The sequence below is a fragment of the Notolepis coatsorum genome (assembly GCF_963971535.1).
Source record: "Notolepis coatsorum genome assembly, chromosome: 8".
NCBI lineage: Eukaryota > Metazoa > Chordata > Actinopteri > Aulopiformes > Paralepididae > Notolepis > Notolepis coatsorum.
In genome coordinates, this window is record NC_140172.1 from 79,864,792 (window position 1) to 79,889,822 (window position 25,031).

Below are 25,031 nucleotides of genomic sequence, written 5' to 3' on the forward strand. Positions count from 1 at the left end.
GCATCTTCTTGTCTAACTCCAGGGAAGATGTTAAATAAGCTAATTTCCAAAAAAAGTGGAGTTCCCGTTTAGTGTTAAGATGCTGGATTTACTAGAGGAAACTGGGTGTGACACTGGCTTCAGCTTGCACTCAAGAGAGAGTGCAACAAACATCACCAAGCATATAGGTGCAGAAATGCGCCAAAAATTTGGCAAACACATATAATCCATAGAAGATACAATTTCAGTTCTGATTGATGAGTCAACTACCCTTGGTGATAAAACTACACTGATTGTGTACCTCAAAGCTGAAAATGACAAGCACCTGGACCCAGAGTTCTTATTTTTAGATCTGATTGAACTTCCCAACCAAAAAGCAGAAACAATTATGCACCATCTGTTGAAATGCCTCAGTGAACATGGCTTTGATGATGCATATTTGAAGAAGCACTTGGTTGCATTTGCAAGTGATGGAGCCAGTGTCATGTTGGGACGCAAAGCTGGTATAGCTGCAAAACTGTCTGAACTATATCCTAATATATTGTACTGGCATTGCTTAAATCACCGGCTGGAACTTGCTGTAGGTGACACAGTTAATGATATCACAGCTATGAACCATTTCCAGATGTTTATGGATAAATTGTATACTGTGTACAGTAGATCAGCCCTAAACCAAGAGCAACTGAAAGTGTGTGCAGCCAGCCTGGAAAAACAAGTGAGACGAATTGGCCGTGTGCTAGACACAAGATGGTATCCAGTTCTTTCCGCACAGTGTGTGCAGTGTGGGATGGTTATGACACACTTTGTGCTCACTTCAGCCTGGCAATGACATATGAGAGACGACAGAGCTCTGATAAGAAAACATATGAAGGTCTATTCAGGAAAATGACTTCATATCAGTTTTTGCTCGATTTAGCACTGCTGTACGACACCCTAAGTGAGTTAAGCATTCTTTCAGAAGCTCTGCAAAACCGCCAAATGACACTAACCTCTGCAGACAAACGTATGAGACGTTGCAATAAATTCATTGATGCAATGGGAGAAAAACAAGGCAACAAAGTCCTTGAAGCTGAAACTGCAGTAAAATACGGTAAATTTGGCACAGTTGATCTGACAGACAGACCAAAAATGGTTTCCATCAACCGGAAACAGTTTATCAGAAGTCTGAGCAATAATCTAACCAATCGGTTGTTCACCACTGCATCTTTTAAGGGGTCATCATTAGTGGCACAGAAAGAGTCTGAAGCACAGTATGTTGTATTGCTTGCACAACTCCAAGTTCTTGAATGTAAAAGCTGGCCAAAAGAAATGCCACTAGGATTTGGAGAGGTGGAAATAAGGCATCTGTGCAAAATATTTGATTGCCAGCGTGGCATGCACTATTTATCGTTGGATGCCACCACCCACTTCAATGATAGCGCTCTAAACGCATAATCTCCATTTTAAATTATGGCTATGTGTCTAATCTGCCCGTCGCTTATCAATGACTTGTTTGCAGTCAACATTGTCGAGACGGATTGTTTTTGAAATCGGTTCATTTCCGTTTTATAGCATTTTGAAAAGCCCTCGTTTTTCAGGAAAATATATAGATTCCGTGATAAACGGCATTTACTGGAATATTCTGGCATACACAAAAAACGTTGTCATTTTTCCGGCCTATTTATTAATCGTTTTCAAATAAACGCTAGATTATCGATAGTATATGTGTACTTATGCACGCTAGAGAAGCGATCTGAAAAATATATTATCTCATTTCCTGATCAGCGCGCACACACACACACACATAGGGCACACGTTGATATATAGGTCAAAATAGATCCGATTACCCCAAGACTAATAAAATAAATTGCTTACCTCAGATCAGATGTTATCCAAAAAGATTATTCCAATTCCTGATCGCCATTCCAAATATCGATCGCGTTTATTGATTCAGCGTTGGGTACTGGAAATACATAATCCACGCTGTTCTGAGGGTCGATCAACTTGGATCTCTTCAGATGCCTCGCCGGAGAGTAACATGAGGAGGCTGGACCGCCCCCCCCCCCATCAGTCTAAACCAATGGGGTGCAGTTACACAGGGAGAGACGATAGGGGGTGGTATTTTCCCAATTGAGCTCAGAGAGAGTAGGCAACACTAGCGTGAGGCACGATTGATGAAATATGAATTCAAATCACTAATAAAAAAAAATACGTCAAACAATGATTTCACGGGTAGCATCTTTGATGTTCATTGTGATCAACGTGGCCACCTCGAAGGTTCTGGGATCCAGCAACATATGTCACAACTTGGCTGAGAGCACATCGCTCAGCTGAGGACAAGAGAACAAGAAGAGCAAAACCTAAATACAAGCCCAGTACCAATTGGTGGGGGTATACTTGAGCTGTGGAACCTCTCACTATGTGACAAATGGTCCCGACTGGAAGGTTGTACCTAAGTTGTACCATTTTCAACAAAGGCAAATATTGATTAAATAGCTTTGATAAACCAGGTCTTAGTGTACCCATTGGTGGGGGCTTGCTTGACTGTTTTAAAACCACTGTTGTGAAACAAATTACATTGAAAAAATGTAAGTGATGTTTTTTTCCTTCTCAAAATAAAGAACTTCAAGTAGGCCTAAACACAAGTTGTCTGATTATTTTAAGTTTGCTTTTGTGTTTGTGTGTGTAAAACAATTTCTTTAATTGAATTAACTTAAACTAAAAGTAAATGCAAACTAAATTAACAATGTAACATTGTTAATTTAGTTTGTATTTACTTTTAGTTTAAGTTAATTCAATTAAAGAAATTGTAACTACAATTATATTTAAAACATTGTTTGTCTTTCCACTAGGGCTGTCTTAAATACTTCGAAGCTTCGAAGCTTCGTTCGATGGCACAAGCTTCGAACATTAAAAAAAAAAACGAAGTTAAAGAAATATATATATATATATAAATTTATTTTAAAGAAATTTTTTCAAAAAAAATTTTTTACTTCGATTGTGTGTGTGTGTGTGTGTGTGTGTGTGTGTGTGTGTGTGTGTGTGTGTGTGTGTGTGTGTGTGTGTGTGTGTGTGTGTGTGTGTGAACTACCCATCCCAGTTGCGTGTAGCTTTATGCCAAGCAAGCAGTGCAAAAATTTGCCGTAGTGGCATGCAGTAATGCGCCTTTCATTTTCCGCCGCCCAGCGCCCAGGTCGCGCGGAAATAGGCTGTCTATTGCCATTCTCTTTGACAAACTCTAACCTTAACCAGCTCCTTAACAACGCCTAAACTTAACCGTTCTAACCTTAACCAACTCCGAAACAATGCCTAACCTTAACCTTAACCTTAGAAATTATATTGCCATTCTCTTTGACAAACTCTAACCTTAACCAGCTCCTTAACAGCGCCTAAACTTAACCGTTCTAACCTTAACCAACTCCGAAACAATGCCTAACCTTAATCGGCGAAAGAATACACGTTAAAAAAAAATCACGTTAAAAAATATTTTCGATGGGATTCGAACTCGCCAGCAAACAAGCCATAGGATCCACAGCCATGTGTCCTAGCCAATTGAGCTATTTGCTAGATACTGAATAAGGGGCGGTGACTGATATATATTGAGCTCCGCTCGTGTCGCATGCGCGGGCACCTCGCGCGAGCACGCCGGCGCACGCACGCACCTGAGCGAGCACGCCGCCGCCGGTGCACGCACGGTAGCATTTGTCTGAAAAGAAGGGCGCTTTACCGCACTAGCGTGCGGTGACGAATGCGGAAGCATTTTTGCACTGCTTGCTTGGCATTAACGTACAGGCATCCCAGTTAGGACAGCCGAATCCCGTCCAATCTTTCGCTGTCGACTAAAGACTCACTTCTTCAACCAATATCTGAAATGATAAAAAAAAAAAAAAAAAATCTAACCATGACTAACCTTACTGTCATGCACTTGTCCTAATAAACTAAATTAACATTGTTACTCAGCTGATAGAGTTGTACCCTTCTTGCTGTCTTGTCGTACAGAACTTGTAAGTCGCTTTGGATAAAAGCGTCAGCTAAATGACTAAATGTAAGTGTGTGTGTGTGTGTGTGTGTGTGTGTGTGTGTGTGTGTGTGTGTGTGTGTGTGTGTGTGTGTGTGTGTGTGTGTGTAGGTGTGTAGGTGTGTGTGTGTTTGTGTGTGTGTGTGTGTGTGTGCGTGTGTGTGTGTGTGTGTGTGTGTGTGTGTGTGCGCACGCCTTGTAGAATTCCACACATAAGAAAGAAAGATACTGGGATGAATAAACAAAATAGGAAATAAAATGTAGAAATGCATGCAATACATAAATAAATATGAATCTCCATATATGAAATATAACATTTAGATAAGGTGCTACTGAGATGTTTTGGTGAGTTCTTTGTTTTTTTGTGGAAGTTGCCCTTCTTAAAAATGCATGAACTGTCTGTAGTGGAGTCTACAAGGTCTACTATTGCCGGACCATGTAGAATCCGGACCTTGTAGACTGACATAATTCTGTGCATAGTTTAGTCTACACAGGCCATATTTCAAATAATCAAAATTACACATCTTACTTCATTCATCTTAAACATTCTTGATTTGGGGGATTGGTAGTTCCAATGAAATCTGAAGTTGTTCAAACGACAACAGCGATCCACCTTGAATTAAATCACACAGCCGAGTGAAACCTTGTTGGATGCGTCACAGTCACGAAAGGGGCTACTTAATTAATTAATCCAACCCACTTTATTTATAGAGCACATTTAAAAACAACAAAGTTTACGAAAGTGCTGTACAAGTCCTACAACATAAGAATTTTTTTTTTTTTTTTTTGAAGCTTCGAATTAAAATCGAAGCTCGGCCCCGAAGCTTCGATTGCCAAAAAAAGCTTCGAAGGTCAGCCCTACTTTCCACCATATCTGTTGACAATATAATTTCTTTATATATTGAAGGCTAACATCCTGCTACCTTCTCTATTTAATTTAAAAAAATGTTGTATCCTTTTTTTCTCCACCAGATTTTTCTGTGCTTTTCCTCCCATCCCAATTTAGTCGTTATGCCAATTCATCCCTCCCCTACCTGGTCGTTGTGCACATGGGCCCCCTACTGGTCGGTCAAGGGAGCCCTGAGGTCTACCACATGCTTCCTCCGACACATGCGGAGACAGCCAGTGGCTCTTTTTTCACCTGACAGCGCGGACTCTCATTGGTGAAGTGTAATGCATGGGAGGTCACACTGCCTTCACCACTTCCTGTCTTTTGCTGTGCAGGCGCCCTGACCGCGTGTATGCCTTCTACAACACTGTTCCAGTTCCGTGTTGCCGTTTTGCGCTCTGATTGGCCGAGCGCGCGCATGCGCATGAGCCGCGACAAGCCCATCCGGCGTGCTGCGATAAGGCTTTCGCCAGCCGGGAGAGTAGGCGCCGCGAGCGGCATCGCTGCGCTCATCAACGCCCCTCCGTGCTCCGGCTTTCAACAGCGGGGAGAGTATTATGGGGCTTATGCCGCGAAGCAGTAACACAACAGTAACATAGTTAAGTACGACTGACAGATGCATTGCAACTATGTGTTCACTGTTGTGTTGTACTGCATCTCGGCATAAGCCCCATAATAAGACTGTCTCTGGCTTCGTCCAGCAGACACCATGGCGAGCTCAGCAATGCCGCTCGCGGCAGCATACTCTCCCCGCTGGCGAAAGCCTTATCGCAGCACGGAGGGTTGTGGACCCACAACGCAGCCGCAAAGGCGGCAATGAAGGCCGAGTCGCACGATTTTTTATTGGTTTGTCATGACAAACCAATTACATAATCCAACATATGTGTAAAGATAAGATAAGATAAGATATTCCTTTATTGATCCCCTTGGGGAAATTCAGGAAACAACATATTCCAGTTAACTGTATATTTTTTTAATGATTGCTTACGGTATAAATTTGGTTAACTGGAGCTTAGTATTGCTGCCTGGCTGAGGGCCGCGTCGCGGCTCATGCACATGCGCGTGCTCGGCCAATCAGAGCGCAAAACGGCAACGCGGAACTGGAACAGCGTTGTAGAAGGCATACACGCTCCCTGACCTGACCTGTAGGAGTCGCTGTCCACAACGCCAGATTACCACCCCATCGACTTCCCTCCCGCTAACTCAGTCAAATGAGTTAGTATGACGGCTGGCCCAAGCCGGAGGCAATGCTGACACCCGGATTCGAGACCGGAGTCTCTCGCATTGGTGACGCGCGCAATCTCCGCTGCGCCACCCAGCCGCCCTCAGCTTCTCTATTTCAAGGCAATATTTACAAAAACTAAACTAAAACTAGTAATTTCTTATACAAACATCTTTCCTACTATTTATGCATAATACTCATTCTAATCATAAAAATGCTGGTCGGAGCTGTTCTGCACACAAGGGAACATTTATGCGCATGCGCGCGCATATGATTCAAGAGATTTATTCGTCACATACACAAGACATATATGCTGCGTCCCATTCCTCCCCTTGGCCCTACGGCTTGGCCCTACCCCTCGAGTCACCCTTCAGAGCGGAGCCACAAGGGGTGAATTGCACTACGAAATGGGACAGCAATAGCACTCAGTTGCAGACAGCGTAATGACGCAACTCACTCACATGCCGACTGTTTACATTACTCACAGGCAGCTTACATCAGAAGGACCATGAAGCTTGCTCTGCATACCATGTACATTATAACGAATGTCTTCAGTGTGTATGCTTGTATATAAAAAGGTTTTTGGTATCAAACTCTTGACATTTTGTGTTGTTATTTTGTAGCATAAGTTTAATAAAATGTTAGTCAGGTTCTTTATATTCATACAGTATGTCAGTCAAATAGAAAATTAATGGGTGAGACTATAATAAAGCATATACAGTAGTACTACGTGGTATTGCATGGTACTACATGGCAGTATAGCGTACTACATGATACAACAGAATATGACCATGGTAGTACAGGGTACAACATGGTATTGCAGGTTAATACACTGCAGTGTGTTACATGGTACTGGTAGTACATATATTAACTTTTTACTTCTAGGTTCTCTTGATATAAATTCTAGTAATTCGCATGTATATGTAAAGATAATACAAATCCACTGCAAATATTATCAATTGTAGAAAATACATTACCTTCCTGCACCCCTGGGACAAAAAACGTCCCAACTGTAGATAATGTACATACTGTACTTGGGATAACCTTGTCTTGATTTATTGCATATCCACTGAAAATAAGTCAGGCAGTTTTTCTGGGGCAAAGGTTGAAGTCTGCATACATTTTTTTACCCTATAGTTTGCCCTGCAAAAAAAAACACTGCGCACATTGTACCCCTGGGACAAAAAACTTCCCAATTGACTCCCATGTTAAACAGGTTAAAACACGTTTTTTGAAAACGACACCATTGCAGATTGAATTTAAAAAAAAATTGAATTTTTTCATCTAGGCCCCTTTAAGGGTATTTATCTAAAATAATTTGAGAATGTTTTATGAAGGTCTTAGTGTGGTGTGCATGCATGTTGAGAAATGAATGTGCATGCATGTGGTCATTTGCAGCCATAATGTGAAAATGGCTGCAAAATGTCAAAATGCAGGCAGGATGTCAGATCTGCTGCTCCCTATGCCTGTGTGTCGGCTGTCTGGGGAGGGGTGGGTGCACTGTGCATGCTGCTGGTTTTCTCACAGTGGCTCCGGTCCGTGCACGCAGGCACACACGCACGCAGGCACACACGCACGCACGCACGCACAATTTATTATTATTTTTTAATAAATGGAAATCTATGGTTGAAACATGCACACGTTCAAACACACACACTAATAAGCATTGGAGGCTTTTAACCAGGGCCGGACTGGGGAAATCATTCAGGCCAGGAAATATAGTGCAAAATATAGCCCCAGTCAGGCCACTTTTTAAGCAGGGGGTCTGGGGGTCCCCCACCAGGACATTTCTTGTTACAAAGACTTAATTTCCTGCATTCTGGTGCAGGATCTTTTTATTTGTACCATTTAAATGCCAGTGTTTGTGATGGCATCACAAACTATTGTTAAAAAACAGGCTAGCATATGTATGATTAGCAACAACACTGATTTTGATGGATTTTCAGTTTTTTTGTGTTTGATGGCATATATTTGCAATATATCAAATGCAAAGTAGATTTTTCTGGGGGGGATTATTACAGGCTAGCATGTGTCAATGATTAGCATCAACAGTTTTTTGTAAGGGTCCCGCCTCCACCAATCACATGCGGCTCCTTTTGTGTGTGTGTGTGTGTGTGTGTGAGAGCAAGCGAGAGAGAGAGAGAGAGAGAGAGAGAGAGAGAGAGAGAGAGAGAGAGAGATAGAGAGAGAGAGAGAGAGAGAGAGAGAGATAGAGAGAGAGAGAGCGAGAGAGAGAGAGAGAGAGAGAGAGAGAGAGAGAGAGAGAGAGAGAGGGAGAGGGAGAGATAGAGAGATAGTTCTCCAACTTGTGTGAGTTGCAGTGATCTCCTGGTTGTTCCCCACCTAGGTTATCTAACTATTGCGCTGCTGCAACTAGAAACACTGTCCTGGCCTGCTTCTAAGTTCAGTGGCCTGACAAAAAATAAATAAAAAAATATTTGATTTTTTTTTTTTGGAAATAATCTGGCGACCCACCCGCGGCGGCTCGCGACCCTCCTTTGGGTCACGACCCGACTTTGGGAACCACTGCTCTAGACTACGGTATCGGATTTCACTCAGCATTCACTAAGCATGCAGAAGCACATGTGCTCACAGATAGGAAGTGCTTTCAGGTAAACAAGAGGCGTGGCATACCAAATGAGCTCTGGTCAGGAACCAATCCAAATGCTCCTGTTGTTTTCGTCATGGATCCGTGTGTGTGTGTGTGTGTGTGTGTGTGTGTGTGTGTGTGTGTGTGTGTGTGTGTGTGTGTGTGTGTGTGTGTGTGTGTGTGTGTGTGCGTGCGTGCGTGTGTGTGTGTGTGTGTGTGTGAAAACTAGCCATTACTAGTACAGTGTACTAGCTATTTTCACATAATGGCTGCAAATGACCACATGCATGCACATTAATTTCTCAACACACACATGCACACCACACTAAGGCCTCCATAAAACATTCTCAAATTATTTTAGATACAAATATTTTTTGAACGGTATGCAGGATATAAGCATTAAACACACAAGCTGTGGCTGCCGGAAATAGATGACGCAATGCGGCCATCTTGAATTTTTTTTTAATCATGCATATGTAAATTCCCATAAAAGGGCCTAGATGAAAAAAATTATAAAATTCTAAATTCAATCTGCAATGGCGTCGTTCTCAAAAAAGCGTGTTTAACATGAGAGTCAATAGGGACATTTTTTTACACTGTGTCACTGCACAACATTTTTTTTTGTATCAAACTTTTTTTTTTGTCAATCTTCGACACTCCAGGCTCTCATAATCCCACCCCAAAAAAAATTACATTAGCATTTATGGGATGGAAAATAATTAACCGGTTTTTTGTCTTGAAAATAAGCCACGCTTCAATCACACAAACTGGTATTTAAGGGGTTAAAATCCTGAAAATGAATGAATATTTTATATGTATGTTGAGGACTGAAGTTAATAATGGTATTCATAAAAAAAAAAGTTAAATAAATTCATAAGTAAATATATATATATTACATGCAAAGTACATGGGACAGAAAACGTTCCAAAGGGTACACCGTGTGCAGTGTTTTAGTGGGGTGCACGAAGGTTAATAAATTAATTTACCCCCCCCCCAATACAGTACCCACACTATTGTTCTGGCATTTTGTCAACCATGCGTTGAAACAGGGCCAAGAAGCGATCTGTTTTCCTCCCCCTCAAATGTATACTCTCTTTTAGAAACGCTGTCTCTTAAACAGTACTGTAAATGTGTATATCTTGTATGTCATAAATATATGGATGTAACAGTACTGACGCGCACAGTAAGGCGGTTGTTAGTATCGGTGGATTTCTCTACAGCTGAAATGAAACGATTGCACATAAATTAGGTAAATAAATATTAACAATATTTATTTACAACACATAAATAATTATACATACAGTAGTGACAACACAGATATGAACTATTTACAATACAGGGAGGCACACAACACTCATAACTATTTACAACCAGTGTCAGAGCGAGCACACTCAAGTTGTTCGGAAATTCAGAGTGCTCAGAGTGCACACTGGACGCTCTGACAAAAGAGTCAGTTTATCAGAGAGGAGCAGATTTTCAGAGTGAATTTATTAACTTACCTTAACTAGGGCCTGATGAAATCCGTTTTTATCTTTTCCTGTTTCGGATTTATCTGATTTTATATTTTTTCCTTTGGATTTAACCAAAAAAAACTATACAAAATTATGTTTTTAACTAACTTTAATAACAGTACATCTGCAAACAGTGCCAGTGTAGTTCAATGTTCAGTGCCAGTTAGGTTATGAGGTTTCTTTTTTCCAATTCAGTTCAGTTCAATGCAGTTCAACTGCCAGTGCAGTGCAATAACTAAATAATAATTAAATAGGTAAATAACACAAAATAATAATTAGTTAAAAGAAATCAGAAAAAAACTGTCAAATGTAATTTACTTCAAAGAGATGTCCTTTAAAGGTTCATGCTTCTCCCAGGGTGGCTACGTGGCGCAGCTCTCCACATTGCTTTCAGTTTAGCTGGTCGTCCACAGTAATACACATTGGCCGTATTACGGGGAGGGAAACTGAAGGGTGGGGATCGGGCGCTGTGGACAGCGACTCCTACAGGTCGGTTGGTGCGCCTGTGCAGTAGAATCAAGAAGCGACGGGGGCCGGCCCCTCCAAAGCCCAGACCCCCGACCAGGGTTTCCGTTAGAAAAAATTGTTGCCGGCCTCAGTGTCCGGTAGATTTCAATCTACCGGTCAAATGAGATAAATTCCGGTCAGAGTTTATTGAGCTTAAAAACAATTGATAGGCAAAAGAATGACAACAAAACAAAAGAATGACATCATCAAGGCATGTAGATTTATAATATTTTTACTTAAAACTAGGCTACCTTTGCGTATAAAGTCATTATATTCCAAATAAAATAAGTCCCGAGACTCGTGCTGCTGCCGACTTTAAATCAAATAGGTGTCTGTGGGCAGTCGCCCGACATTAATAAACAACAGTCTGTTATAATCACATTTTTATGAGCTAACGAATTCCGTTATATTGGACATTTGTATTAATTATATCAAGCGAAGAACTGAGAAATTTGGCAGAGAGAGACGGCAACATTATCGTGGGTTTGCGTGACGACTCTCTCCACCTCGCAACGACTTATTTGCAAAGAGTATGGCGCTGCAGAGCAGCTGATTCAGCTGTTATTGGCTCTTTTCTGGGGACCGCACAGCAGCGCCCCCCACCCAACATTGAATTGAAAATGGCTGAATTGGAGTACTGCTGGAATACTGCATTGTGCTGCTGCTGCTCCGGCTCTGCAGCTTCACAAAAGTTCGCACACCCAGCACTAAGCTCTCGCTGACAACGTCGTTGTCATTATTAGAAGCAACGAGGAAACAAATGTAATGATCGTTTCGTTCATCGCATAGGCTATTTAATTTTAGCCTATTTTAATACAATTCAAATAATCAAATTGTGCTTAGACTCAGGGAATTATTTTCACCGGACATTAAGACCGGAGAGATTAAATATGTCGGACTTCAACAGATTTTGCCGGTCAAATACCGGTAATTACCGGCTAACGGAAACGCTGCCCCCGACGCTGAAAGATCGAGCCGCGCAGGTGAAAAGATGCGACGGCTGTTACCTCGAGTATCGGAGGGGACTCGTGCTATGTATGACTTAGTCCACATTGCAGCCGGCTTGTGGGAGGCAAGAAACAACGTTCGAAGACAGGGGAGGGTTGAATTGGACGATATGAAAATTGGGATGGGAGAAAAAAATTGTAAAATGGGAGAACAAGTGGATAAAAAAAAAAAGTTTAAGCTTCTCCCCATCTCTGGCTGACATCACCATTGTGATACATGATGGTTATGCCTTTGTGTTTTCCTCAGTGAGGGATTCTCTTTTGTCGGTTAGCAGAGTTTTGTACTTGCTGAAGCTTCTCTCTGTATAATTATTTTTTAAGTTTAAATATCAACATTATCTGGCCACCCTCAGTAAATAGTAAATACTATCAAACTTGCCAAAGACCAGAGCGCACACACGCACGCACGCACGCAAGTTCATATATCAACTATCCAGTTCGTTTTTATAGTGTAACGTTTGGCTACTTGAAGGAGAGAGAGAGAGAGAGAGAGAGAGAGAGAGAGAGAGAGAGAGAGAGAGAGACTGAGACGTGTTACGCGCAACGCGCAACGCTAGTCAGTCTCGGGGTTGTCTTGGAATGGATTTGGTAGCTTTTTTCTGCGTCTCCGTAGACCATGCCGCACCACCGTTTGAAAGTCTTAGTGAAGATTGATTTATATGAAAACTGATTTATGTATAATTTAGCTAGCTCGCCAACGTTACTGTGATTAAAGCAAACTTTCAAAAATATTATAAAAAATAAAATAAATAAGATTTAATCTTTTATATAATTTTTTTTTTTTTATTATAGTTTTTCTGGGGGGGCGGGGCATCCCGTTGGCGGGGCGGGTCGCCCCGCCAAGGCAATGGTAGGGGAAACACTGGTTTATCTGTATGTCATAACTGTTATGATGAATTGAAAATGGGGGACCCTGATGTAAACAAGACGAAAGTCTTTCTCTGGTCTGCATCGCCTTACCACTTTGATTGCCACGCAGTATGCCCATCATTATACCCAGTCTGCCACCGCTGTAAGCCTATGGAGATGTTTACCTTCTTTGCAGGGGTATAACTTTTTAAATATTATAGCTATATTGACATTACTATGGCCCATTCAACATCGGGTATCTATCGTTCCGGATGTGGGAACGTTATATTTTTTCATTCATACATTGTTGTGTTAATACCGTCGAGAATATAAGTATGTTTTTAAGCTTTTCTGATGTGGGGCGGCTAGGTGGTGTAGTGGGCAAGGCGCTCGCCATCAATGCTGGAGATGCTGGGTTCGAATCCAGCTCTCGGCGTTGCTATCAGCTTGGCTGGTCGTTCATACTAACACAATTGGCAGTGTTAGGGGTGGGAAAGCTGATGGGTGGGTCCTGGGCGCTGTGGACAGGGACTCCTACAGTTCGGTCGGGGCGCCTGCACAGCGAAGGTAGGATCTGGAGGGAGGTAGTGTGACCTTCCACACGTTACACTCTCCCGGTGAGAATCTGCGCTGCCAGGCTGACTGCCAGCTGGCTGCACATGCGTCGGAGGAAAGCATGTGACAGTCTCCGGCCTCCCGGACCAACAGTAGGGGGGAGTGCGCAACAACCAGGAATGGGGTTGGGAATTGGCATAACGACTAACAGTGGGATGGGAGAAAAAAAATAAAAAATAAAAAATAAATAAATAAATTCGGATGTAATTCCAAAAACGCAAGTTATAGGCCCTGAAGCATATAGATTTTTTCGATTGGCGTTTCTTTCCTATACACGCTATATTAAAAAATTCAAATGTATATGATCGGTATACATTATGCTTCATCATGCGTGAAGGAAAGGGGGGGGGGTCGTTTATAATTCCTTGATCGTCAGTAATGGCTTTATTTAGTATGGGTTGATATGTTGACCAGATGGATTGCAAACAAAGAAATGGACAATCAAGCTTAAAATAACGTTATATTCCTCTTACCGTTCGTCGATGAGACTGGAGGAAAAATATTCCAAATATTTGACGTCCATCTGCTAGATCCATTTCCCGTTTGTATGACGCAATAAACGCCGAAATCATATATATTATTGCATTTCGAAAGCGATCCCAATGCACTCGATTGTCTCTCTTGATCCACGTAACAAGATAGTACTGCCGGAGGGATTTCCTCGATGCACCAGCGCCACTTCCGGTTTGGTGTGGAGTGTAACTCGCCCGATCATCCACCAGGCGGCGGTATTGAGACGTTGCAATATCAGACAGGGTGCCGGTGCAGTCCCGGAGGGAGGCTGGATGAATTATGAATGTCATGGCGAAAAAATTAAATATTGATCCCAACAACAAATTACGCCGTTGTTGGCGTTCAACGCATGGCGGGCAATAACGATTTACGCTATTGTTGGCGACCAATGTGTTAACAATTGTGTGTATTGAGCCGTACTGTATTGTACCCATTCTGCAATCTGTTAATAAAATGTCCAATCAATCAATCCCATAGGCGAAGCAAGACGCTTCGCCAATAATCATATAACTAGGGTTATAGGATAACCACCGGTTAATTCGCAATTTTTTATTGGTTTGTCATGACCTCTCCGCCATTTTCTTTTTCTTTAGATTTGTGAAAGGTTTGCAGTGCATTCTGGGAAATGCCATCACTCCCTTGAAATCGAGACTCCGTTTGTAGGGCCATATGGAGGGCTGAAACGTCACTACTCCTTGATCCAAAGTGAAATGGGACACCCCTACACTTCGCGGGAACGTGCAAAACGGAGCCGTAGGGCCAAGGGGTAGGGCCAAGGGGAGAATTGGGACGCAGCAATAGTGAAATGAAGGTGGCCATGCAAAAAAAGTATATTTGTTTCTCTGGCCGAACTAACGTTAACGTTATTAATCCTGCGGCTGCAATTTATTTAAAAACAGTCAATCAAATCCCCATCAATGGAAAATTAACCCGCCCATACTCATGCTGATTGGTCCTTGTGCAAGACTAGAAAGCGGGGATCTTTGATTAAACACCTGCTATCAGAAGAATAGACAGTCATAAAAAAAGTTTTTACTTTTACTTTTTTGTATTTAAGTACATTTAAAAGTAGAAACTTTTTGACGTTTACTCAAGTGTGTTTTTAGCCAGATACTTTTGAGACGGTACCCATACTTTCACTTAAAGTATAATTTCTGGGTACTTTTTACACCCTTGCTCGAGGGAAAGTGAAACATTAGAATGCCATGGTTCAACATGCCGTACCTGCGTGAGGCCCATGTACTTGTTGATGTTCTCGGACAGAAATATCACGTCTCCGTCAGACGTGACCACGGTGACAAACCCCTCCAGTGTCTTCAGGTAGAGACTGTCCATCTGTCTGTCCTCCACACACTCTCTGCTGGCACAGCCTTCAGGACACAGAGACAGAACCAAGATGCAAAATCAAATGTATGGTAGAATATAATTATTGATTAGCAGCATGACATTTGTGTGTGTGTGTGTGTGTGTGTGTGTGTGTGTGTGTGTGTGTGTGTGTGTGTGTGTGTGTGTGTGTGTGTGTGTGTGTGTGTGTGTGTGTGTGTGTGTGTGGTGGGGGATCACTTGTTTTTCCTTTTGAAGCTCAGATCCTCCAGGTTCACAGCCATCTCCATGAAACTTAAAAACGGGTTACAGACTGAGTGAGGGTGATCCTGAGCCTACACCCGAGAACCACCTGCTCCCCTCTCACTTCCTCAGCCTCAGGTGGCTCAGAGTGGAGGAGAGCGTCTCTCAAATGAAACTGTGTCTGGTCCACAGGATTTTTAATGGGAGGCTCCACGCTACCTCACTGACTATTTTTGTAAAGTCAGTGACGTACACGGCTACTCCACCAGTAAGGCTGAGCCAGAATGTTCAAACGTTCGTTCGTTACGTTAACATTCGAATTCTAAATCAAAATTCACATTTTTTATTTTTTATAAAAAAAAATCTTTTAAAAAAATTGTCTTTTATGTGTCTATTCATTCCGTTTAAACCAGTGGGGTTTTTCTTCACAGTTGCAGATAAAGAGTAGGCTACACTAATATTATAGTATTACAAAAAACTGCTAAGTTATATTCATTAAATAAAGTTGATTTAATAAAAAAAATACTAATTTAATCAGATTAATCACTTTATTCAAATTGAGGATTTAGTTTGAGTATATTTATAAAAAAAAAGAAAAAAAGGAATTATTTAGAAGATATTGTAGAAATCGTCGGAGAGGAGAAACGCACAATTTCTATCTTGCGACAACACAAAGCTGTGTGTCATTTATTACATTTAGAGTAATAAAAGTAAAGTGACAGCTGTCAGATCTATGCCGTGCTAGCCCCCGACAGCTCGTAGTAACCAAACATTTTATCAATGACATCCCACCAGCGCGTCTTCTCTAAGCCCAACCCCAAAACCAACCTCCTTAAAGTGACAGTGCCCCATCAATACATCAAAACAATACAATGGTGAATTATGTCCATAGCACCCACTACATACGTCCCCCCAGAATTCATCATAACAAAAGAAGTCAATGAACAGGAGGGCGGAGAACGGCTCCGCCTGACCCCTGTAGAGGCCGGCGCCTCTGTAGGGAAAACCTTAGGGGCCCTACGGCCACTCGGGCACTGGATAGGTGGCGAGGGGGTCTTGTGGGCCTTACTCGGAAGACGGGGCAAGGTAGGGGGTCGTCCCCGCCGTGGGGGCTGGGCCAGTCCAACTGGTTTGCCCAAGTCCACATGAGCCGGTTTAAGGCGGTCTATGGAAATGTGTTCCAGCTTCCCGCCCATGTCCACGACAAAGTACTTGTCTCCAGCCTCCTGGACACGGAATGGACCGTCGTATGGAGGTTGCAAGGGGTCCCGATGGGCATCGTGATGGATGAAAACATATTCCGCTGACTGCAGACTTGTAGGGATGTGCGACCGGGGGAGGCCATGCTGTGAGGTGGGGACCGGTGTGAATACCTTAGCCTTCTCCAGAAGTGCTGTCCGCTGCTGGGCTGCAGACCAGGGGGCAGTAATGTTAGGGATGAGATCCCCTGGCACCCGCAGAGGCTGACCGTAAACCAGCTCGGCCAAGGAGGTCTGAAGGTCTTCCTTGGGGGCTGTCCTGAGACCAAGCATGACCCACGGGAGCTGGTCAACCCAGCCGCTGTCAGTAAGGCTGGCCCGAAGTGCTGCTTTCATTGAGCGGTGAAAGCGCTCGCATAACCCATTGGCCTGCAGGTGGTATGACGTAGTCCGGTGTAGCTTCACGGCCAGGCTCTTGGCGACCGTGTTCCAGAGCTTGGACGTGAACTGTGGGCCCCGGTCTGAAGAGAGGTCGGCTGGAGTGCCAAACCGGGCGACCCAGGTTCCAATAAAGGCCCTGGCCACCTCGGCGGACGTCGTGGCTGACAGTGGAACTGCCTCTGGCCAACGGGTAGTCCTGTCTACCATTGTAAAGAGGTAACTGAAGCCACTAGGTCAACGTTCACGTGGTCAAACCTCCTTTCAGGTACAGGGGAGTGCTGCAAGGGGGCCTTGGTGTGACGTACACTTTAGCGCGCTGGCACTCCAAACAGGAGTCAGCCCAGTCTCTCACATCTTTCCTAAGCCCAGGCCAGACAAACTTGGCCGACAATAGCCTCTGCGTAGGTTTCTTTCCCGGGTGGGAGAGGCCGTGAACAGCGTCATAAACACACCGCCTCCATCCTGTGGGAACGATGGGGCGGGGCTGTCCCATAGAGACATCACACAGGAGTGTGGTGCCAGCGCTGTCAAAAACCACATCCTCTAACCGCAGGCTTGAGGTGGCTGACCTGAAATCTCGCACTTCAGGGTCGGTAGCCTGGTCCGCCGCCATACCGGTGTAATCCAGCCCCAAGTGGATGGTGCCCGCTACAGCCCGGGAGAGGCAGTCTGCGACAAGGTTTGCTTTACCCGCCACATGTTGAATGTCAGTAGTGAACTCTGAGACATATGAGAGCTGTCGCTGTTGACGGGCGGACCATGGCTTAGACACCTTGGCCATGGCGAATATCAGCGGCTTGTGATCCACGAAGGCCGTGAACTGGCGGGCCTCCAGCAGGAAACGAAAATGGCGGATGGCAAGGTAGAGGCCGAGCTTGGATGATATCCTCCGTATGTGCGGATGGGGGTGCCGTTGGCGGCCTCCATGGGGGGTCGAAACGTTCGTTCGAAAAACCCTGACAAAGTTCGAATCCCAAAAACAGGCTTCGGGGACAGCCTTATCCACCAGAGGAAGCTCCACCAACATCGTACCCTTCAAATTCAAATCTACCTAAATGTACCTTTTATATTCTGCAGCAATTTTATGGAACAGACTACCTGAAAGTATAAAGCTACTTGCTTCCAGGTTCACCTTCTCTTGAAGGTGAACCTGGAAGCAAGTAGCTTTATACCTCCTTTAAGAAAATGGCTGCAAAACGGTTCGTAATCCTCTGTTTGTCTCTGTCCCCTGTATTGGTTTTAAATATTGGAACCCCTGTAGGGTCATTGTTATTTGGTGAGGTCTCTATTGATTGTTTTTGTTTTTATATATTGTATCTTGTGTTATGTTCCCCGCACACACACACGCTCACATATGCACACTTACATTCACTTCACTTCACAAGGACCACAATGGAAACAAGCTCTAGGGCTTTATTGTGTTTTTATCCTTTTGATCAACATTATTTGTATTGTATTGCACAATCCTTGTTTTATTGCTTCAATAAAGACATCAATCAAAATCCAAGACACGCTCTTACACACACAAACGCACACAGGGTCACCAACAAGATATTTCTTTAACTTGTATGTATGTGAAAACATATACAATTTCTATACACTTATACAGTGCCTGTTGTCTACTGTAGAATAATTGTATACGGTGTTGTAATACATACTTTGACACTGTACACTGAGTCTACACATCAGCCAGCGCTCTAACCTCACTATAAGACTCCTCGCTGTGTTAATTGATATACGAGTGAGAAAACACAGATCGTTCCTATCTGGCAGCAGCTCGGAAGGGAGTGTGTGTGTGTGTGTGTGTGTGTGTGTGTGTGTGTGTGTGTGTGTGTGTGTGTGTAGTGTGTGTGTGTGTGTGTGTGTGTGTGTGTGTGTGTGTGTGTGTGTGTGTGTGTGTGTGTGTGTGTGTGTGTGTAGTCAGATGGCTCCATGCTGAACAAAGGCCAGTGGCTGGGGCGGGAGGATGTGTGGGTGTGTTTGTGTGTGTTTGTGGGCGGGGGGGGGGGGGGGGGGGGGGGGGGGGGGGGGGGGGGGGGGCTGTGATTCTTCCAGAGTGCTTCCAGAGATAAAATGGCTAGTTCTCAAGGCCGAGCTCAAGGCCTGAGGCTGGAGTTTGGAGCCAGGCCCAGGGAATGTTAACCCCCAGGGGAGGAGCACATACGTTTCTCATGGGCCTCAGGGAGCTGCTGGGGCTGAGAGACTCCAAAAGAACATGGACACCTTTGGCCTCAACACTTAACTGTGATTAGAGTCATTTGGAGCACTGTGGGCTTGTATAAAAGACACAACACATTTCTCCCACCTCACCGAGAGCACTGTCTCCCCCCTCACCCAGAGCGCTTTCTCCCCCCTCACCCAGAACGCTTTCTCCCCCCTCACCCAGAGCGCTGTCTCCCTCCTCACCCAGAGCGCTTTCTCCCCCCCTCACCCAGAACGCTTTCTCCCCCTCACCCAGAGCGCTTTCTCCCCCCTCACCCAGAGCGCTGTCTCCCTCCTCACCCAGAGCGCTTTCTCTCCCCCTCACCCAGAGCGCTTTCTCCCCCCCTCACCCAGAGCGCTTTCTCCCCCTCACCCAGAGCGCGCCGCTTTCTCCCCAGATCGCTTTCTCCCCCCCTCACCCAGAGCTCTTTCTCCCCCCTCACCCAGAGCGCTTTCTCACCCCCTCACCCAGAGTGCTTTCTCACCCAGAGCACTTTCTCACCCAGAACGCTTTCTCCCCCCTCACCCAGAGCGCTGTCTCCCTCCTCACCCAGAGCGCTTTCTCCCCCCCTCACCCAGAACGCTTTCTCCCCCCTCACCCAGAGCGCTTTCTCCCTCCTCACCCAGAGCGCTTTCTCCCCCCCTCACCCAGAACGCTTTCCTCCCCCTCACCCAGAGCGCTTTCTCCCTCCTCACCCAGAGCGCTTTCTCCCCCCCTCACCCAGACCACTTTCTCCCCCCTCACCCAGAACGCTTTCTCCCTCCTCACCCAGAGCGCTGTCTCCCTCCTCACCCAGAGCGCTTTCTCCCCCCCTCACCCAGAACGCTTTCTCCCCCCTCACCCAGAGCGCTTTCTCCCCCCCTCACCCAGAGCGCTGTCTCCCTCCTCACCCAGAGCACTTTCTCCCCCCCTCACCCAGAACACTTCTCCCCCCCTCACCCAGAGCGCTTTCTCCCCCCTCACCCAGAGCGCTGTCTCCCTCCTCACCCAGAGCGCTTTCTCCCCCCCTCACCCAGATCGCTTTCTCCCCCCCTCACCCAGAGCGCTTTCTCCCCCCTCACCCAGATCGCTTTCTCCCCCTCACCCAGCGCGCTTTCTCCCCATAGCGCTTTCTCCCCCCTCACCCAGAGCTCTTTATCTCCCCTCACCCAGAGTGCTTTCTCACCCAGAGCACTTTCTCACCCAGAGTGCCTTCTCCCCCCCTCACCCAGAGCGCTTTCTCCCCCCAGAGCGCTTTCTCCCCCCTCACCCAGAGCGTTTTCTCCCCCCTCACCCAGAGCGCTTTCTCCCCCCCCTCACCCAGAGCGCTTTCTCCCCCCTCACCCAGAACGCTTTCTCTCCATCCAGATAGTTTTGGAAAAAAATCTGGCGTCACTATAGTGGAGCTGAATGTGATGATGAGTTTGTCTCCTTAGTAGAAAACTTCAATATGTAGGAAATAAAGAGGTTTATTTCCTAGAAAAATATCTGAAAAACGAGAACAGTCTTATTTCCAGAGTCTAGAGTCTAGAATAAAAAATGTCATTATACATTCACAACAGATCGTGCCAAACGAGGGTTCCCCAAGCGAGACGCATGTCTTTCTGTCTGCATCTCCCTCCCTCTCTCCCACACACATACGCATACACAGCGACAGGCGCCTGGAGAGATGGAGAGACACAGCGACTAGAGATGTTCCGATACCATTTTTTCCTTTCCGATCCGATTCCGATACCTAAGCTTTGGGTATCGGCCGATACCGATACTTATCCGATACCAGTGCATACATAAAAAAAAAAAAAAACGATATTATATAAATTTTTTATAAATATAATATATATATATTTTTTTTTAACAAATACTGTTTTATATATACTGTTTTTTAGTCATAACTAGAAAGTAATGGTATTTATTCAACAACAGGTGATTGTATAGATTTGTATTAGTATCATTAATCAATGAGTATGGGGCTTCAGCACTGCAGATATACCCTACTCCAATGATCCACACGGACATTATACGTTGCTGCACTCGCTACCCACTGGCTCTGCAGATATACCCTACTCAGTCTGTCTACAAGGCTCCGTTCAGTAGCAGTCGGATCTGTTTTGATTTTTGCACAATAAATATTCAACATTCTCTTTTGAGACTCCGCCTCAGACTCTTATCATTTGGCACTAAAAGCTAAACATTGTCGCCGATATGGCTGTCCGCAACATGTCATTAATTGTGTACGCGACGTGCAATTGTGCAATGACAACGTTACCGTTAGCTAGCATGAGCTACCGGTATATGGGAAGACCATAGAAGACTGTAACGTTACTGGTGACATTGTGATTTAACTTGGAATACTCCTTTGCCAACTTGCTGTACTTTGCTTGCAGGTCTGCAGCCATTATTGCTGGATTATATGAATAGCCCCAACTTTAGCCAAGGTAATGTTAAAGCTAGCTTTCGGTTAGCCGTTCAATGCTAATAACACCAGCCACCAAGCGAACCCATGAGCTCGCCGTCAACACCGCTCTGTCGGGACGATGACATTTAAGAAAGTATCTGCTGTTAAAATGACAAATGGCATTGACACTTTAATCGATTAAGCACACGTTTGTTTTATAATGCTTACTCAACAGACCACAGTGTTGTTGATAAATTACGTCATATGGTATCGGAGCGCAGCATTAGAGGGTACTCGCCGATACCGATACCAGCATTTTAGCCAGTATCGGCGGCTTTTCCGATACCAGTATCGGGGGCAAGTTAACAGAAGAGGAGTTACACTACAGTGTCATGGTAGAAGATGGCAAGCCCAAAAAGGCCACGGTAGAAATGCAAATGAGGAAATATGTTGATCAAAAAACAACAGCCTATTATTTTATTCAATGTTTTTTTATAATAGATACTTTTACCAAAATCAGGCTACATTGAATAAAACAATTGTCATTATTTTCAAATAAAAAAAAATTCTTTATAAAAACATACTTGTATATTAGGGCTGACCCCGATTAGTCGAATAGATCAATCGAAAGGAGCCATAGTTGACTGCCAACCTCTTAGTCAAATGCAAAAGGCACTGAAAGAGGATTTCACCCATCTAATGAACACACTAGACTAGACAAATATCAAGATGTATCCATCAGTGGACCAATTGCATGCTTTCGCAGAGGACAAGAAGCCTTCCGTCGACTCCTTCAGACATTAAGCACCCCCACAGCCCAAATGGAATGATAATTTTTTTAATTCTTTTTATCTTTTTTTTTTATAGTCGACTATCTGCAAATGTTGGCGACTACAAGTCGACTACACAAATCCTTAGTCGGGGACAGCCCTAATGTATATATCTTGTGCTGTATAATGACAATACATTTGAATCTAATCTAATGTATATATCTTTGCTCTTGGATGTTTTTGTGAATGTCATTGTGGATGAGGGATGAACGTATCATGATCTCATCTCTTTGTGTCTGGATGCTGTTAGTTCATGTTTATTAACAGTCATGGGATTCCTGGGTGGTAGGAGGGTGGCATTGGGAGGATGCATAATGTCTGTATGTGTATGTTTCTGGTCTATGTGTACAACTATAAATAAATAATTGATCACACGAACACACATGCAGTTACTCAGGATAATCCACAGGCCTCGTTTCATATGGGAAGTATTTTCTACCCAAGTACACCCGCATTCATTATGACATGTTTATAAACCTAACCCCTATCTTAACCTCAATGGGTTAGGGTTAGAATAATAATATGTTTCTAAACCTAACCCCTATCTTAACCTGACTGGGTTAGGGTTAGAATAATATGTTTATAAACCTAACCCCTATCTTAACCTCAATGGGTTAGGGTTAGAATAATAATATGTTTCTAAACCTAACCCCTATCTTAACCTGACTGGGTTAGGGTTAGAATAATATGTTTATAAATCTAACCCATATCTTAACCTGACTGGGTTAGGGTTAGAATAATAATATGTTTCTAAACCTAACCCCTAGCTTAACCTGACTGGGTTAGAATAATAATATGTTTCTAAACCTAACCCCTATCTTATATCTTAACCTCACTGGGTTAGGGATAGAATAATGTGTTTCTAAACCTAACCCCTATATTAACCTCACTGGGTCAGGGTTAGAATAATATAGAATAATAGTTACCTTAACCTCACTGATTTACCCTAACCCTTTAAGAATATGTTTAGAAACCTCCCTGTATTCAATGGCCCATTGTGCCATCTAGGATAATTACAGACTTGTGGGGTCTTTGGATACAGTAACATTTTTGCAGATACATCCAATTCATGCGACAGAAATAGGCAAGCATATTGCAAACATATGTTTTGGTTTTGTGAAAATAGCCCTAAACTACAAGGGACTATTGTAAAGGGGAGACTCTTGATGTGAGAGGTCAGCGGACACCATTGTAGACGGCCATACCAATTATAAAAATATTACAAAAATGTGTTATATTAGAGAGAATTTCCATTCCTTTTCCCGTAAGCAACAGGACGGAGTTCGAGCGTGTCTCCAACATAAAATTCCTGGGAGTCCACATCTCCGAGGACCTCTCTTGGAACCTCAACACGTCAGCATTGGTCAAGAAGGCTCACCAGCACCTCTTCTTCCTGAGGAGACTGAGGAAAGCCCACCTGTCTCCTCAGATTCTGGTGAACCTTTACCGGTGAACTTTCACACAGTCTGGTACGGCAACTACCTCTGACCGGAAAGCACTGCAGAGGGTGTTGAAAAACCGCCCAATGAGACTATTTGTTACACTCCCAGACCTGCACAAGGTTGGGAGAGGCAACCCCACATTGACAGTAGGGACAATAGGAGTTCTGTGACATAGTGGCTCCGCTCGGCGTCACTCATGCACTATCCTCGCATATGTGCACGCGCACTGAATAATATTCATCTGACCACACCCCTCGTTAGCTTACCTTCATAAGCAGGTGTGTGGTCACCTGCTCTCCTCCTTTCTCGCTTTCACCACAAGGAAGTGCCTCGGTAGATCCCCACTTGACGTGATGTGATAGTAGGAGAAGAGTTGGAAAACAAGAGATACGTTGACATCATATCTTTATTTTCTCTCTCACTATTTTCGAGAAAATACGGCGATATTGTCTTCGTCACTGGAGTGTCTGGAAGATGGTGATCATTCTAAAAAACCTCCACCGGTTTTTTGTATTGGGAGCACGCCGCTACATGCCTCCCAACTGCAGTCTTCTTTGCTGTGGCTGGTTGCGGTAAAACCTTTCAGCGACACAGCTGGACTGTAGGACGCGCCGCTGTTGTGAGAAGCGGTGGGTTCCAGGTTGGTGAGTAGTGTTTTGCTTGCGAGCTCCACTTGTCTGTTAGTGCTATAGGGGCTAGTTGACAATGTTTGCAGAAACCGGCCCCAGATTAGCGTCCCTTGTTCAGCCTCTAGGCGACGACGGGGGACCTTGGTTTGAAGCCCATTATAGCAACTAGTGGGCCACGGCCAGTAGAACTGGTGATCCCAGGATCTCTGGACGCGTGGGTACTTCTCTGTCACCGTATAGGCCCCGTCTCTCATATGAAAATGAGAGTTTACCCTAAACGAGGAAATGTGAGCATGGTTGTTCGTTATCGGAAAATCCATGTTCAAGTCAGCTACAGCCCAGATGGGAATTGTGCTGGCTCCGCCGGATGTTGGTAAAATCACTGTTGTAAAACTGTGTTAACATCTCGTTTCTCTTCTCTCTTAAAAGGTGAGGAGGGTTTCAGAACGGCGGCCTGTCTGAGTGTGACTTGTTGTATCGTTGTGTACGAGTTCAGGTGTTGGCTGCTTAGCTTGCGTGCTAGTTGTGGCCTACTGTATTAGCCAGTCAGCTGTTAGCTGCGGCGCTAGCTCGCTGTGTCTACCAAGCCTGTTGTGTCACTAGGCTAGGTAACGTTAGCTTGCTGCTATCGGCCGAGAGCGGCCGTTAGCTTAATGCTACACTGTTGA

The 25,031-nt window shown here is 44.3% G+C and overlaps 1 protein-coding gene across 3 annotated transcripts in view; it reads right to left on the reverse strand.

The window, feature by feature from the left end:
- The window catches only part of epas1b (endothelial PAS domain protein 1b), a 641,397-nt gene that overhangs the window by 184,343 nt on the left and 432,023 nt on the right, over positions 1 to 25,031 (reverse strand). For all 3 annotated transcript variants that reach the window (XM_084320767.1, XM_084320766.1, XM_084320765.1), the window contains exon 3: positions 14,904 to 15,049. In XM_084320767.1, coding sequence (XP_084176893.1) covers positions 14,904 to 15,049 — 146 coding nt within the window. The remainder of the gene's footprint in view (positions 1 to 14,903; positions 15,050 to 25,031) is intronic.